Below are 15,413 nucleotides of genomic sequence, written 5' to 3' on the forward strand. Positions count from 1 at the left end.
CGGACTCCGCTTAGGAGACCTCGTAAGATAAAGCGAAAAGTAACAAACAAAAGGTCAGAGCACATTTAAATGTCAACTTTTCTGTATAAGAACATGTTTCGATTCGATGCATGATTTATAAGACCGGGATGAATAATTATTAATGTCCGAGAATAAGACAAGAAACGCTATTAGACTTAATACGAGTTTAATTATGTTTTTCTCTTCCCACATGGAAAGGGATGCAATGCGGGCTGATTGGCTATCACACATTGTACTCTTGCGATACAACTGGGTATAATGCATGTGCGTAAAGTGTCGTCCCAGATTAGCCTGTGCAATCCGCAGGCTAATCAGGGACGACACTTTCCGCTTGTATGGCATTTTTCGTTTAAATGAAGTCTCTTCTTAGCAAAAAATCTAATTTAGGCGAAGAGTGTCGTCCCTGATTAGCCTGTTCGGATTGCACAGGCTAATCTGGGACGACACTTAACGCACATGCATAATGTCCATTTTTCTTAGAACGCTACTCCATTGTACTCGTGCGATACAATACACCAGCAACACCGTTACACCTAAAACCAATATATCAGAAATTTGAACTATAAATTACATACGCGGATTGCCAATATGTATCATTTGAAAATATGGTCTGGATACAGAGGTATGTAATATGCCTTTAAAATCAAAATTTAGAAAACACCTGATATCAAATAGTGTAATTGATCTTGAACAAAGGAGGCTGTTTTGTTGCGCCATTGCTGTGGGTGGGTGGTTAGTAACTGTTTATGAAGTTATTTTTAAATTACGGAACATGTTTGAAGTTGAAGCTTTGGCTAATCCAGTCGATTAATAACCAACTAAGCACAAAAAAGCAGCGCATCACCTAAGTATGTCATGACGTTACGGAAATGACAAAGTTTGTATATGGTATAATTTCCGAATATCATTTAAAACGTATATAATCAAACTTCGTGTCCGCTTATACCTCAAACCTTAGCCAAATGATATGGTTGGTCCGCATCTCGTGTCCATAAAATAATCGGATGTGCTATTCATTTACAAACAAACTTACGAATGAAATAATTAACGCTCGAACAAACAAAGATCCTAACGAAAGAATGAAAGCAATAAAGCAATCAAACCAGCAAACAAACACCACGTAATCAATCTGGCGCTTAAAGGAATTCGCTAATCCCAGAATAATGACTCTGACGCATGCGCTTTGATATTCTTCGAAATGAGGCTTCAGATTAAAGGAAAGAAGCCCTATACATTTCCACATTTTGTTTCTGGATGCCATTCCACTTTTTTGCCAGAAAAATCAAATAAAACAGAAACGAGCGCAATCTGGATAATAATTCATATGTGAACAGTTCTTATAGCAAATAACGTTGACAAAGCGCAATGTATAGACTCCAATTCACTGCTGTGACTGACGGAACGATCCGTGGACCCGTGATAAGTGATATATAGTCGTTTAGATCATATACATGACAAGTACAACCATTCAACCCATACCGGATCGGACGTCGCCCGGGTCACCAAGGGCCGCGCCTTCTGCTGCACATCAGGGCGGAGGTGGAAAGTGTGCCGAACAGTCAAGTCCGTGCCAGAAACAACATCACTATTGGTACCTGGAATGTTAGATCACTGAGAGAGGCCGGAAAAGTAGAAGAACTTATAAATGGGATGAACAGGTACCGCTGGAACATCCTTGGTCTCTGTGAAATGAGATGGAAGAACATTGGCGAGACATCAACTCAAGAAGGTCACAAACTATACTTCAGTGGTCGAGATGATAAACACGAGCAGGGCGTTGGGATTCTCACTCACAAGGACAACGCAAACTGCGTCATGGGATGCCGGCAAATTTCCAGCCGGATGATCACTATCCGCCTAAGGGCAACCCCCTTCAACATCACATACAGGCGCATGCACCAACCACTGACTACAGTGACGAAGTCATAAAGGATTTCTACGAACAGCTGCAGGAAGTCATAGACCAGACTCCAAAGAAAGACATACTTGTGGAGCAAGGCGACTAGAATGCCAAAGTAGGTGAAGATGCTTACATGAACTGTAAAGGCACATGTGGACAACACTTCAACACCAAATCTAATGAGAGGGGCTTGAGGCTCTTGGAATTTGCCAGTTACAATGACCTAATGCTGACAAATACGTTTGGCTCGCACAAACCGTCAAGAAGAGCGCCACATGGCACAGCCCCAGTGGAGAACACCATAGCCAAATAGATTACATCATGGTGAAAAAGCGGTGTGAATGTAACCCAGACACGGAGCTTCCTAGGGGCCGACATTGGGAGCGATCATGAGCTTGTTCTTATGACCTTCAAGCTACACCGGAAGAAAGCCAACAAACTGGGCCACACAAGAATCAAATTCGACCTCGAAAGACTAAAAGACCCAGAGGAAGCAGAAGCCTTCCAAGCAACGATAAGTGGGAAATTTGCAGCGCTTACCATTCTAGACGCTGTCGACACAGACATAGACACGTTGATTGGCACCTTCAACACTGTGGTGACTGAAACGGCCAGTGAAATCCTTAGAATACACCACTCAGTCAAAAAAACCTGGGTCACAGCCGATATACTCAATCTTTGAGACAAACGGAGAGACCTAAAGAAGAAAAAGAACGACACAGAAGGCGCAAAGCAGTACAAAGCAGTCAAACACAAAATCAAGAAAAGCATGAACAAGGCAAAGGAGAACTGGATTGAAGAACAGTGCCAGGACATTGATAATAGCCTGAATAAGTACAACAGCAAACAAAGCCTACCAACTGGTGAAAGACCTGACCAGCACAAAGCAAGGGCGAACCACCACAATACAAGACAAATACAGAAAGAGTCTGACGGAGGAACAAGACAACTTAAAGAGGTGGACAGAATACTGCTCAGAACTCTACAACTTCAGAACCACGGGAGACCCAGAGGTATCGAATGTCCCTCTAGCAACCAAAAACGACGACCACCCTATCCTTTGTGCAGAAGTTGAAACAGGAATAAAATCGCTGAAGTAGGGGAAGTCAGCCGGTATGGACAATATCCCAGACGAGCTGGTACATGCAGGGGGGGGGGGAAGAGATGATCAGTGCTTTACTGACCATCTGCAACAAGATCTAGCAGACGGGGGAGTGGCCCACACCTTGGACGCAGTCCCTCATCATCACCCTCTCAAAGAAAGGCAGCTTACAGCTATGCGAGAACTACAGAACTATTGGCCTCATCAGCCACCCGAGTAAAGTCATGCTGAAGATCTTACTAAACAGATTGAAGTCACAAGCAGAGAAGATCATCGCTGAAGAACAGACAGGCTTCAGACAAGGGCACAGTACAACTGAGCAGATCTTTAACCTCAGGATACTTTGCGAAAGGTACCTACAACACCAACAGGACCTCTACCACGTCTTTGTGGACTTTAAGAAAGCTTTCGACAGGGTATGGCATGCAGCACAGTCGGAGTGAGACAAGGCTGTTTGCTCTCCCCCACCCTCTTCAACATCTTCCTGGAAAGAATAAAGACTGACGCTCTTAAAGACCATGGGTGGACAGTCAGCATCGGCGGCAGAACAATTACAAACTTACGTTTTGCTGACGACATAGATGTCCTGGCCGGAAGTGAAAGGAGCTTGAGAACTTTGTGAAGTGCTTAGACACAACCTTCACAAAGTTTGGCATGCAGATCAGTGCAGAGAAGACCAAACTGATGACCAACAACACCAACGGCATCAGCAATGACATCAAGGTCTGTGGCGAGAAACTGGAAACTGTCAACAGCTTCAAATTCCTGGGAGCAAATATCACAGATGCAGGATCAAAACCTGAAATACTCGCCAGAATTGCCCAAACCACAGCAGCACTCACAAATCTCAAGAAAGACACAAACATAGCCCTCAGCTCAAAGATCAGACTGATGCGCGCCCTGGTCATGTCCATATTTTTGTATGCCTGTGTGTCATGGACACTAACAGCTGACTTGGAGAGAATGATACAGGCCATGGCATCTCCTACAAGGACCGCAGCACAAACGAGGAAGTCCGAAACAAAATCAGGCAAGTCATCGGGCCCCATGAAGAACTACTGACCACTGTAAAAAGACGCAAACTAAAGTGGTATGGGCACGTCTCACGATCGTCAGGGCTTTCCAAGACTGTGTTACAAGGCTCAGTAATAGGAGGAAGGAGGAGAGGCAGACAAAAGGAAAGATGGGACGACAAAGTCTCAGAGTGGACAGGGATGAGGCTCAGCGAAGCTTTGAGACAGTCCGAGAGGCGAGAGGAATGGAGAGAACTGGTTGCCAGATCATCTGTGGTGCCCCAACGGTCATCAAGACTACGGGACAAGTGAAGTGAAGATCATGTACAAAGTTGTAGAATATGCAAGCAGCTTGAAAGAAAATGAGCGAAACTATATTGAAAAGCATTCGCATGCAATTCGAGGTAGAAATTGGATATTGTTATTAAACACTAACACGACAACATTGATGTATTATTTTTGTAAACACCTCCTGAGAAATGTGTCAACTTGATTTGGCTTATCAGAGAGCGCTTTTAATGCGTGCAAATATTAACACATAATTAAGTGTTGTGTAGCCTTGAGCCATTCCATGCATTTTGTGTGTGCGGGTGGTTACTTCCTCCTTACATCCGTTCAACCGATTGATTCCAGCTATTATGTCGTCATTTAAAGCCATTAACATGCAACCAGTTTTAAGCAAATAAACTATTTGTGTACGTCGTCTAGGAACTTGAAACATCCGCGACAAAAAATAGAACGTCTGCCATCATCGCCATGTATTACCCATTTATTACTATTCACGAACAAGTAAACGGGACCATTCTTCTCGTACAGACCGCTCAATGTCTACCATATTTATTATATAAAGCTTTGTATTTAAACGAAATATTTCCTGATGTTTATTTTCCAAACAAAGATCATTCTAAAGTTAATGTTATATTTGCATGATGTCTGTTGATATATTAAATATAAAAATATTAAGATAAAAACAACAACTAAATGCCAGTCACTTTCGTTTTCTAAAAAGGCTCGGGGTGCTTCTTTACTATGCATCGGACATTTGCCTAAACAGTGTGAGCGAAGTTTAGAATTGTATAGATAAATGACTGATAGAGCATGAAGAGAGTTTTAGACTGAGCGGGAAGACGAGGAACAATCACGGAAGGACACTCGGCATCAAATATTGTTGGCTGTTACCAGTTTATGTATATGAGAAGCGTTTTGACATCACGATATATCGTTGGACCCTACGAATTACTGATTTGTTAAGGTATTCGCATGCAAAAAGTAGGTTGTTTGTTGTAAGAGGGCACGGGATATCTCCAAACAGATTATTCCGGAGATGTTGATGGTGATGACAATGTAGAAGGAAATGGTTTGCAGTATCGATTTCTCCACATGAGCAAAGAGGACTGTCTACTAGTGATCTTCGGAATAGGTCATTATTTAGGGAACTGCATTCAAGTCGCAATCTTGCGTGAAGGATTTTACCAGCTCTCAAACCAATGTTGAATAATTCAGACGACTTTGTTTGGTTCCTGCTAAGAAAAGCTTTAAAAGATGACAACGTGCGAGACTGATGCAAGTCAGGCGTAAGGGCATTCGACTCACGTATAGCTGTTGGAAGAAATGAGCATCGATATGATTCACTTCTTGCGTGAATAAGAGGTACTGAGTCATTTTTTCTATGGTCATAGTGGATTAGAGGGTAAAGTGGAATGAGATTTGAGAGGTATTCTGGACAAAGTCTGTGTTTCATTTTTTAGAAGAGAATAAGTCTGTGTTTCTGCCTCCTTTTTTGAAAGATTTTTCCATTTAAGATCGGTTAACAGGAAATTTATATTACACACTTAAGTTGCGCCGTTGCATATTCTTGCTGCCTGATTTTGAACAGCTTTGTCGGACCGTATTTGGTACAAAAACGAATATGGTACATTTGTACCATATTCGGCCGAATATGGTACAAATGTACCATACTCGGACCGAAGATGGTACAATTTTCGACCGAATATGGTACAAACATTGTACCATATTCGGTTGGAATAAGTTTTTCTATGCTCGCCAAAACGTATTTGGTACATACCAAAAAAACTCATAAAAATGAAAATGGCCTACGTATATGGTACATAAATTATGTATTTCTTAATAAATGAAATAGTCTGCCGATGTGTAAACTTTTTTTCAAACTCAAATACATTGTATTAACCTAATATTGGAAGTGACAAAAGTATCATCATCATCATCATCATCATCATCATCATCATCATCATCATCGTCGTCGTCGTCGTCGTCGTCGTAACTAGCAGTAACAGAAACAGCTAACCTAACCACACTTTACATGGATTTTGCTGGTTGTGTAACTGTTTCGCCGGCTAGCTCAGTCGGTTGCGCGTCAGATTGGCACGCAGGCGGCCTGGGTTCGATTCCCGGACGGGCCAGATACTTTCGTGGAGATCATTAATAGCAATTTTCAAATTTTTAAAACTTTTTTTTTCGAAAGTGTATTTTCACCAAAATCCGATTTAAGAGATTTTGAGCTCTTTTAAATGAATATATCTCTCCAAAAATAAGGATGTTTGACTGGCTGCTTTAGACAGGTGTGACTGTATTCCTAAACATTACTTTGTAAAGTTGATTTGTCGTTCCGACGTCATATTGCTGAGAAGCCGACAAAGCTTTGAAGTTTCCGATTTTTTCTTTGATAACGTGCCGCTTTAAAAAGGCGGGAATTTTGCACACGAGTCTTACTCAGAAGTCAGTAACCATATTTGACTTGGCGGTCGGCAAGAAAAGTTGTGATTTTCGACTAGAAAGAATTGAAATCCAAACTTTCTTCAAACTTCAAAAGAATTCTTGACAGTAAGTACTGTACATAATTTTAATTTTCAGTTGTCTTAATATGCATTGATGTTTTAACATGCATTGATTTTTATGTTTTATGCCCCCCTCCCCCCCCTCAGAGTGCATTTGCAGTTGTCCGTCCGTCTATCCAATTGTCCGTGGCATTCCTTCCGGGTGCGTAACTCCTAAACTGCTAAAATATTTAAGCTACAGTCATTTTTTCGAAAGTGTATTTTCCACCAAAATCAGATCGAGCTCCTGTAATCTGTAGATTTGAACATTTTAAATTTTATGGAGTTTATAGGTCTTTGACCTTCGAACCCTGCCTAGTCGTGACTTCTGGTGAGCGACCTAGGCCCCCAGGGCCCCTTCTTTATATCCCTTCCATCCACGTAGCATTGGTTTCTACAGACCGTTTGTCCGTTGACCGCCATAAGTTTGCCCGCTATTTTTCCCCTGAATTTGAATTCGGTTGGATTTCAATGAAACTTTACATGAAGTACTTGCTACTTTCATTGCGCATATTGCCCGGAAGTTCGGATTGTAAATTTTAGCGGAGCTATCAGACGAGTGATTTTAGCTCAGCTCATGTCGTGAGACATTCGTTTTCGACACGCGGTGTTCAATACAAGCTCTATTAACTAATGAAGTATAAATGTATAATAACTTATTATATTATTTCAGATGAAGGAAGCAATTAGGAGAAAAAGGAAGCAATTAGGGTGCTTGCCCAGGTCGAAGTACGACATTATTGTCAGATGTTTAAACGGATCGTTCGATGTCCCTGTGAAGAAACGGACACCTGAAGAGAATAATTGTTTGGCCATGATTAGAAAACGTAAGGACTTCGAGCTTGGTGACCGGGGTTCTTTATTGTGTGGCGGAAAGCAAGTCCTTGTGAAAGAAGATCTTCCTAGATTTGTTGAGAAGATGTTCATGGAAAACAAAGGATGTGGAGCAAGGGTTATTTACAACAAACTGAAAGTAAATTACACGGGGTTCTCGGAACAAGCTATCCTTGAAATACTGTACAATAGCAAGTATTACCATGAGAAGTATCCGAGATTTACAAACAAGCCAAAGCCAAAGACAATTACAGAAGAGGAACCAGGCAAAAGATGGCAGATTGACATAATTAACATGAAAAATCAAAGTGTTAGCTACAAGGGGTCCACATACAGTTATATTCTACAAGTCGTGGACGTTTATTCTAGGTACGTTATGCCAAAACCCCTGAAAACGAAGAGTTCGCGTGAAGTTGCAAAGGCATTAGAGGACGTGTTGATGGTTAACCTTGCCCCTGACATCATCCAATGTGACAACGGACTGGAATTTAAAGGCCCTAGTATGAAACTTTTGTTGAACAAGTACAACATCAAAATGATCAATAGTAGGCCGTATCATCCTCAATCACAGGGCAAGTGTGAAAGGTCAAACAGTGTTATAAAGGCCAAGATTCTATTTGCAACAAAAAGTAAACGTGGATTTAACTGGGTCGAAGGGCTTCAAGATTTAGCCTATGCCATAAACACAAGTTTCAAACGAGTTCTTGGGGGTCTCACGCCCTTTGAAGCCTACTACGGAAAAAGTCATGTTTTTACCAAAGAACGTCATAGTTCTCGTGAAATAAAGAAAACCATACGGCGAGCAAATAAAAAGGCTTACAGGTCGCTGTTGAAAAACGCAACTTCCCCAAGCAAGTACAAAGTAGGAGAGACAGTATTAATTCGCTATCCCTTTCGAAAATCCAGGGTGCCAACCAAAAGATATGTTATCGAAGGCAAGGTAGAAAAAGTAAAACGAAATGGTGTTTATATCGTGTCATTTCAAGTACCGAACAAACCCGAACTTGGATTCGTAAGCAAATCGGTTGGGGTCGAAAACATGACTAGCCTAACTGTTGCGTTAGAGAAACAACGAAAAATTAAAAAACATTCATTAAAACAGAACCGCTCAGAGAAACAAAATCACAGAACTAAGTACTATCATGTTTTAACACACCATGAAAATCTGCAGTTGTTGGATGGGGTGAATATTGCCATGGACCCAAATCCGGATGGAAATTGTCAATTTGCTGCTATATCGCATCAACTTGGTAAAATTGGTATATACAAAGACGTAGATGCTTTACGTAAGGAAGCAGTCCATCACATTGTAGAAAACAGATATTTCTATGAAACTTTTGTCTATGATGAAACATTTGATGAATACGTTAAGAATATGTCTAAGAATGGGACATACGGCGACAACCTCACGCTCATTGCACTTATGAGAGAATATAATTTGCAGTGCCTGGTAGTTTCTACCCGAGGACTAGAACACTCATCAATTGTGTCAGCAGATGGAAAGTTCGATGGTGATGTTGGAACAATTGCATTGGGGTATTTCCCAGAAGGATTTGGCATGCATTACGTTAGTATCCGCATCAATCAACGCGTGTACAAGGACATAATATCACGCTTAGAACAGTCGTATGACAACGGTGACTCTGGCGACAGCGCTGCGTCTGGCGACAACGCTGCGTCAGGCGACAACGCTGCGTCTGGCGACAACGGTGACTCTGGCGACAACGGTGACTCCGGCGACACCGCTGCGTCTGGCGACAACGCTGCGTCTGGCGACAACGGTGACTCTGGCGACAACGGTGACTCCGGCGACACCGCTGCGTCTGGCGACAACACTGCATCTGGCGACAACGCTGCGTCTGGCGACAACGGTGACTCTTGCGACAACGGTGACTCCGGCGACAACGGTGACTCCAGCGACAACGGTGACTCCGGCGACAACGGTGACTCCGGCGACAACGCTGCGTCTGGCGACAACGGTGACTCCGGCGACAACGCTGCGTCTGGCGACAACACTGCATCTGGCGACAACGCTGCGTCTGGCGACAACGGTGACTCTTGCGACAACGGTGACTCCGGCGACAACGGTGACTCCAGCGACAACGGTGACTCCGGCGACAACGGTGACTCCGGCGACAACGCTGCGTCTAGCGACAACGGTGACTCCGGCGACAACGGTGACTCTGGCGACAACGGTGACGTCTCTGTGTGTTCAGCCCTGAAAGAGCTTCAAGATATGATACACAATAGGAGGGCACAGAAGCGAACGCCTTTTCCATTTCTGATGTTACCACTTCACATTCAAGTTGAAATTTTTAAGTTCTGCATACAATCAAACCCGTCAATCCAGTTTGTGTTGGCGAAGGTCGGCAAACCCTTTAAAGATTTAATAAGGTCAATGAGTTTGCAAACACCTAGAATTTACATTCGGCCGGATATTGGACTAGATACTAGTAACAGAAATCCTGTTAGCGTTCGTTTCCTATTAACAAGAGCGGGCAGAAACAGCGGTCTTATTTCGGCAATAAAAGAAATCATCAAGGGGCCAAAATGGGCAAACGCATGGCTGCGTTTGCGTGTTAGTGGAATCGGTTGGTATGATATCATAGATGTCATGTACAGACATTACAGGTGAAATATACATGTATATCGGTGTTTGGAAACCTGTTATGTTATTTTTGTGATTGATGATTATGTTCTTCTACCGGAAATTTGTTGTCATTTGCTCATTTACTGGTAACTTTTTACGAAGCACATTTGGGATATTTTGGCTGCTACTAAAATGAATGTATATATGTATATTATGTCTTGTCAAAATGCTACAGTTGGATTAAAATTTAAATGCTGTTCTATGTTCTTCAATATTACTTTGAAAAATCCTGTCAGTATACCAATAAATGAAAAAAGTACAAGTTTGTTGAATCTCTTGAATGAAACAAATTATAAAATACAAAATGTTAAATGAATATGTGATGATGATGATGACAAAACATTTGTGATGATGATGATGGTAAAAAAATTGTGATGATGATGGTGGTGGTGATGATGATGACAGTGGTTATGATGATTGGGGTTTGATGATTGTGGTGATGATGATGATGATGATGATAATGATGATGATGATGATGATAACAAACGTTTTGGGATGATGATGACAGCGATGTTTATCGGACGATGATGATGGTTATAATGATGATGATAAGTTTTTAGATGATGATGACGGCGATGTTTATCGGCCGACGATGATGATAATGATGATGATGATAACAAAATATTTGTGATGATGATGATGGCGATGTTTATTGGCCGATGATGATGATGATATTCTCATCGTCGTCATCATCATCACAACATCCTCATTATCGACCGAAAACATCGCTGTCATTATCATCACAAAAAAAACTTTTGTGATCACCATTACGATCATGATAATGGATATGATGATGTTGGTTTTGATGGTGATGATGATGGTGGTGTTGGTAAAGATAACAACGATGATGATCATTGGGGTGTTGATAATTGATGTGATGATGATGATGATGATGATGATGATGATGAGATAACGATGATGATGATGATGATGATGATGATGAGATAACGATGATGATGATGATTACGATGATGAGTGTGTATCATATTCGGAACGAATGTGGTACATTTTTCATCCGAATATGGTACAAGTTTGTACCATATTCGGTCAGGCATTTTACCCCAAAACTGCAGATACGTATATGGTACAATTAGACAGTTATACCATATTCGGCCGAATATGGTACAAACTTGTACCATATTCGTTTTTGTACCAAATACGGTCCGACACAGCTTCTTATTCTGCGATAAATTCGTCGTAACAGTTACCCCAGACTGTGTCTCTCCATATTTGAGCAACAGTCCGATAAAATGGACGTACATAATTTCAAGGTTGGACTTGGACAGTATGTGTTTCTTGGCCAGCTTGTAAATTCAATGCATTTTTTTGTAAAAAAATATGTAACCAGTCTTAAACAATTACAATTTTGAACGAATATGTTAATGATTGAGCTTTGAATATAGGCGATTTGAACAAACGCAAGTCTTTAATATCATTAACATTTTTATACAAGTCAATCCCCGTGTTTTCAGAAAATTAATGCCGTCTTGTTGTAAGATCTATAATGAACATGAGACAACAAGTAGACAAATCGGGCAAATCGGTGTTACTCACTATAGATAAGTAAAATCTGGATCATCGTTGTTTATTAGTGTAACCACGAACAGTGAAACCGTCATTTAAAATCAGAGAAATTGTTGAACAATATTTTATAAATGTATCGTATAAACTGAATTTATGTTTGATTAATGTATGAATATCCTCCAAATTAAAATAAAACTGAAATGTAAATGTATCCGAATAATAAAGCATTTGCAAAATATACAGTTGCAGCAATATACAGATGTCTAGTCTACGCAGAAAGAAATACAATGTTGTTATAAAATCGCTTGTCAAATACGCCACCATTTGATTGATCATGTACACAGAAGCGCAGACATCACTTTAGTCAGCGGTTTTATGCGTGATTACAGAAACACACAATTTAGTGGTGTGTAACATTGTGCCATTCAACCCAATCTGCACTCTGGATCAGCAGACGATTTATTTCATAAATCAATCTCTGGGTTAATGGTCGCCATCTTTCGAACTACTTTCAAAAGTACAACAACAACAATAACAGTAGAAGACAAGTTTAATTGCGAAAAGTTGAAAAATTGAGTACATGTGTCACGGTTGTTGAGTGAAATAGTGTTGTTTTCAACTGTGTATGAAGCATGTGAACTGGTAGTGGAATAACCGAATTGTTGGTGGAAATGGAATTTAGAAATATATCTAATAATTCATCATCGTGTAGAATTATCATCAGCATCATTTCTGTGGAACCTTGCACTATTCAAAATACAAGTGTTTCATAGATATGGTGCTTTTTTCACTAACCATCAAGACTGAAATGATTCATGCACAAAGGTAAAGTAAATAATTGAATTTGTGCAGAATGTTTATTTTTTTCAAATTATTATTTAATTTGACCAATTTATTTTAGATTGATTGCACTGAAACTCAAAGTCTAAAGCTTAGTAAGACACTTAAGCCAGTTTTCTGAGAAGAAACAATACTTGTTCAGAGTATAGCAGGCTCATGCGGCCTCTGGTTTATTTATTTGGCCTCGGCCTTTAACCTGGGTCGCTTTGATTTCAGGTGTTTAGCCCCCACAGTGTCCGACAAATTTCTTATTTTTCAGGTAGCCCACTGGGCTACCAATAAAAATATTTGGTAGCCCATAAAATTTTCCTACAAAATGATAAGAGGCAGGTTTTCATCTTCATTTTATTCCTTCATTTACATATATATAATATGTATACATACATATACATAAAACAGCAAGTAGTCTGATGTACACAGTCAATATCTTAAATTAATGTTACAGTACAGGCACCGTGTACTTAAATGTAAATGTACCAAAGAAAATCATATGCTACATGTAGATATTACATGTATGTGCACATGTTTGTGTACTTAAATTCGGACAGCACGTTAAGTCGTAAACGTAAATAAAGCGTTTAGATGATCAATACGATTGACTCGTATGGTGTTAATCAATGCAATTGCCCTTTTTAACAACAAATACCGAGTTTCAAGAAATCAAGAGTATTAAATCATTTATTTACTTGTGTCCGACTTTAAGTACTGTCCGAATTTACGTATTCCATTCGTATGTTACGACACTTGTGTGCAGTCAGTATACAATACAATAATTGTTTCAATAATGAAGGAACTGATACAGCGTAACGGTAACGATACAGCGTGTTTAAATGATATTTTATTAAGAGAAAATGTCAATGCAAAATAATTCGCGAGATACCCCGGTACTTTAGTTGAAATTCACAACGAAACTTTTAATGGAAAATAAATGATCTCAATGTTGTACCCGCTACGAAATTTTTATTATTTACAAATAAATACACCCACGCCAATTTTCGCGCGCTTTTTATCAGGACAAAGAAATTTATTTCTTAAATGTAGAATTTTGTAACCTAAAATAGCTGTACACAACGCGTGCAAACCGTGGCAGGTTACTTACGCATGTTGCAATACAACGGTCCTGATTGGGAGCTAATTTCATCATATCTTTAAATAGAACCATATGCCGAAATTCATTTGACACTTTAGGAAAATTTCAAACGTTTGTGTTTATGACTCTTATCGTCTATATTACCCACCCATAATTTGGTTTTAAAAATATAAATCGGGCATATATGGGATTATTGATTTACAGTCGATTAATCCAATTATTAATTGACAATGCAAACTAATTAGCAGGTGTTAACCCCGTTCACAAAGTTGTCATTAATATTCATTTTCGGTTTCGTTACCGTTTTGAAGAATCCGCTATTATTTTGATTTATTTAATGTTTGGCGTCCTTGGATATTTAACGATATCAAAAACGTTGTCGCTATTACTCATTGTTGCGGTTAACAAAGAATTCCAAACTGCGAAATGATGTTGCATCATGTGCGCCAACTATCCAACCGGCTCTCATTATATTATTAGCAGACGACAAATGTTGATTCTGATTGGATGATTAAAATACACTGTTACTGTTGAAGACATTACCGCAAGTGATCGGTGACTGATAAGATAATAGATTGCACTTTGTTATCGGATTATAAGCAATACACAGTGTACAAACACATGGTCAGCGTGTTTATTCTACGTATGTCCGTCAATAAACCGGGCTACCGATCTTATAGATTTATAGTAGCCCGGCGGGCGTCAGCTGGAAAATTTCAGTAGCCCGATGAAAATTTTCGGTAGCCCCCGGGCTCCGGGCAATGGATTTGTCGGACACTGCCCCATATCAACAAGGCTCTTGACCCTATATGTAGTTATTCATATTGTTTAAAGATTTTGAGAACCCTCACTCGGTGCCAGTGGGGATAAAACAGGGACCTTCTTATAGCTAAATGAATGCATCAAATATGCCAGCAACACTTTATAATCAATAACTTTATAATTGATGATTCTGTTCTTTTAACTACATTACTAATTTACCAAAACAATGTGAAACACATTTTTATGCCCCCAAAGGAGGGCATATAGTGATCGCACTCGTCTGTCTATCCGTCACACTTTGCATTTAGGTTTCGAAAAAATGCTCATAACTTCTATGTCGCTTCAGATGTAACATTCATATTTGGTATGCATGTGTATATGGACAAGGCCTTCCCATACACACACAAATTTTGACCCCTTTGACCTTGAACTAAGGGTCGGCGTTTAGGTTTTGAAAAATGCTCATAACTTTTATTAAAGCGTTTATCGGGGGCATATGTCATCCTACGGAGACAGCTCTTGTTTTTGCTATATATATATATACTGTCCTCTGCACAAACCATGATATATCTGCATATATGCATCCAACCAAATCAGTAAAACTATTTGTCACTTAATTACAGTAAACTTATTGCATGTTAACTTTTCAACAATATATATATACATGTATATATAATTATACATAACAGATCTTGAAAAAAACACATCAAACTTCAAATTGTTTTAGTAAATTATAGGCTTTAATTGGTATTGTGACATTGACACCACTCATGCATGCGACTATACAATTATACAACTATGGAACACATTATTTATGAGAAATTCCAATACATCAACATATCG

At 39.8% G+C, this 15,413-nt stretch overlaps 1 protein-coding gene across 1 annotated transcript; it reads left to right on the forward strand.

Annotated features, from left to right (window-relative positions):
• Positions 1-1,841: 1,841 nt before the first annotated feature.
• LOC127869998 (uncharacterized) lies at positions 1,842-4,348 on the forward strand. The gene is made up of 5 exons (XM_052412659.1): positions 1,842-2,009; positions 2,274-2,519; positions 3,158-3,439; positions 3,684-3,951; positions 3,996-4,348. The coding sequence occupies exons 1-5, from the start codon at positions 1,842-1,844 to the stop codon at positions 4,346-4,348; spliced, it is 1,317 nt and encodes a 438-aa protein (XP_052268619.1).
• The last annotated feature ends 11,065 nt before the right edge of the window (positions 4,349-15,413 follow it).

The sequence above is a fragment of the Dreissena polymorpha genome, chromosome 2 (assembly GCF_020536995.1).
Source record: "Dreissena polymorpha isolate Duluth1 chromosome 2, UMN_Dpol_1.0, whole genome shotgun sequence".
Classification (NCBI taxonomy): Eukaryota; Metazoa; Mollusca; class Bivalvia; order Myida; family Dreissenidae; genus Dreissena; species Dreissena polymorpha.

What these genes read in the sequence shown, in the direction of transcription:
- LOC127869998 (XM_052412659.1), top strand. Translation starts at nt 1,842, where the DNA reads ATGCCGGCAAATTTCCAGCCGGATGATCACTATCCGCCTAAGGGCAAC. An exon ending in CTCCAAAGAAAGACATACTT is followed by an intron (nt 2,010 to 2,273) that starts GTGGAGCAAGGC and finishes AATGTAACCCAG; the next exon opens with ACACGGAGCTTCCTAGGGGC. An exon ending in GTCCATATTTTTGTATGCCT is followed by an intron (nt 3,952 to 3,995) that starts GTGTGTCATGGA and finishes AGAATGATACAG; the next exon opens with GCCATGGCATCTCCTACAAG.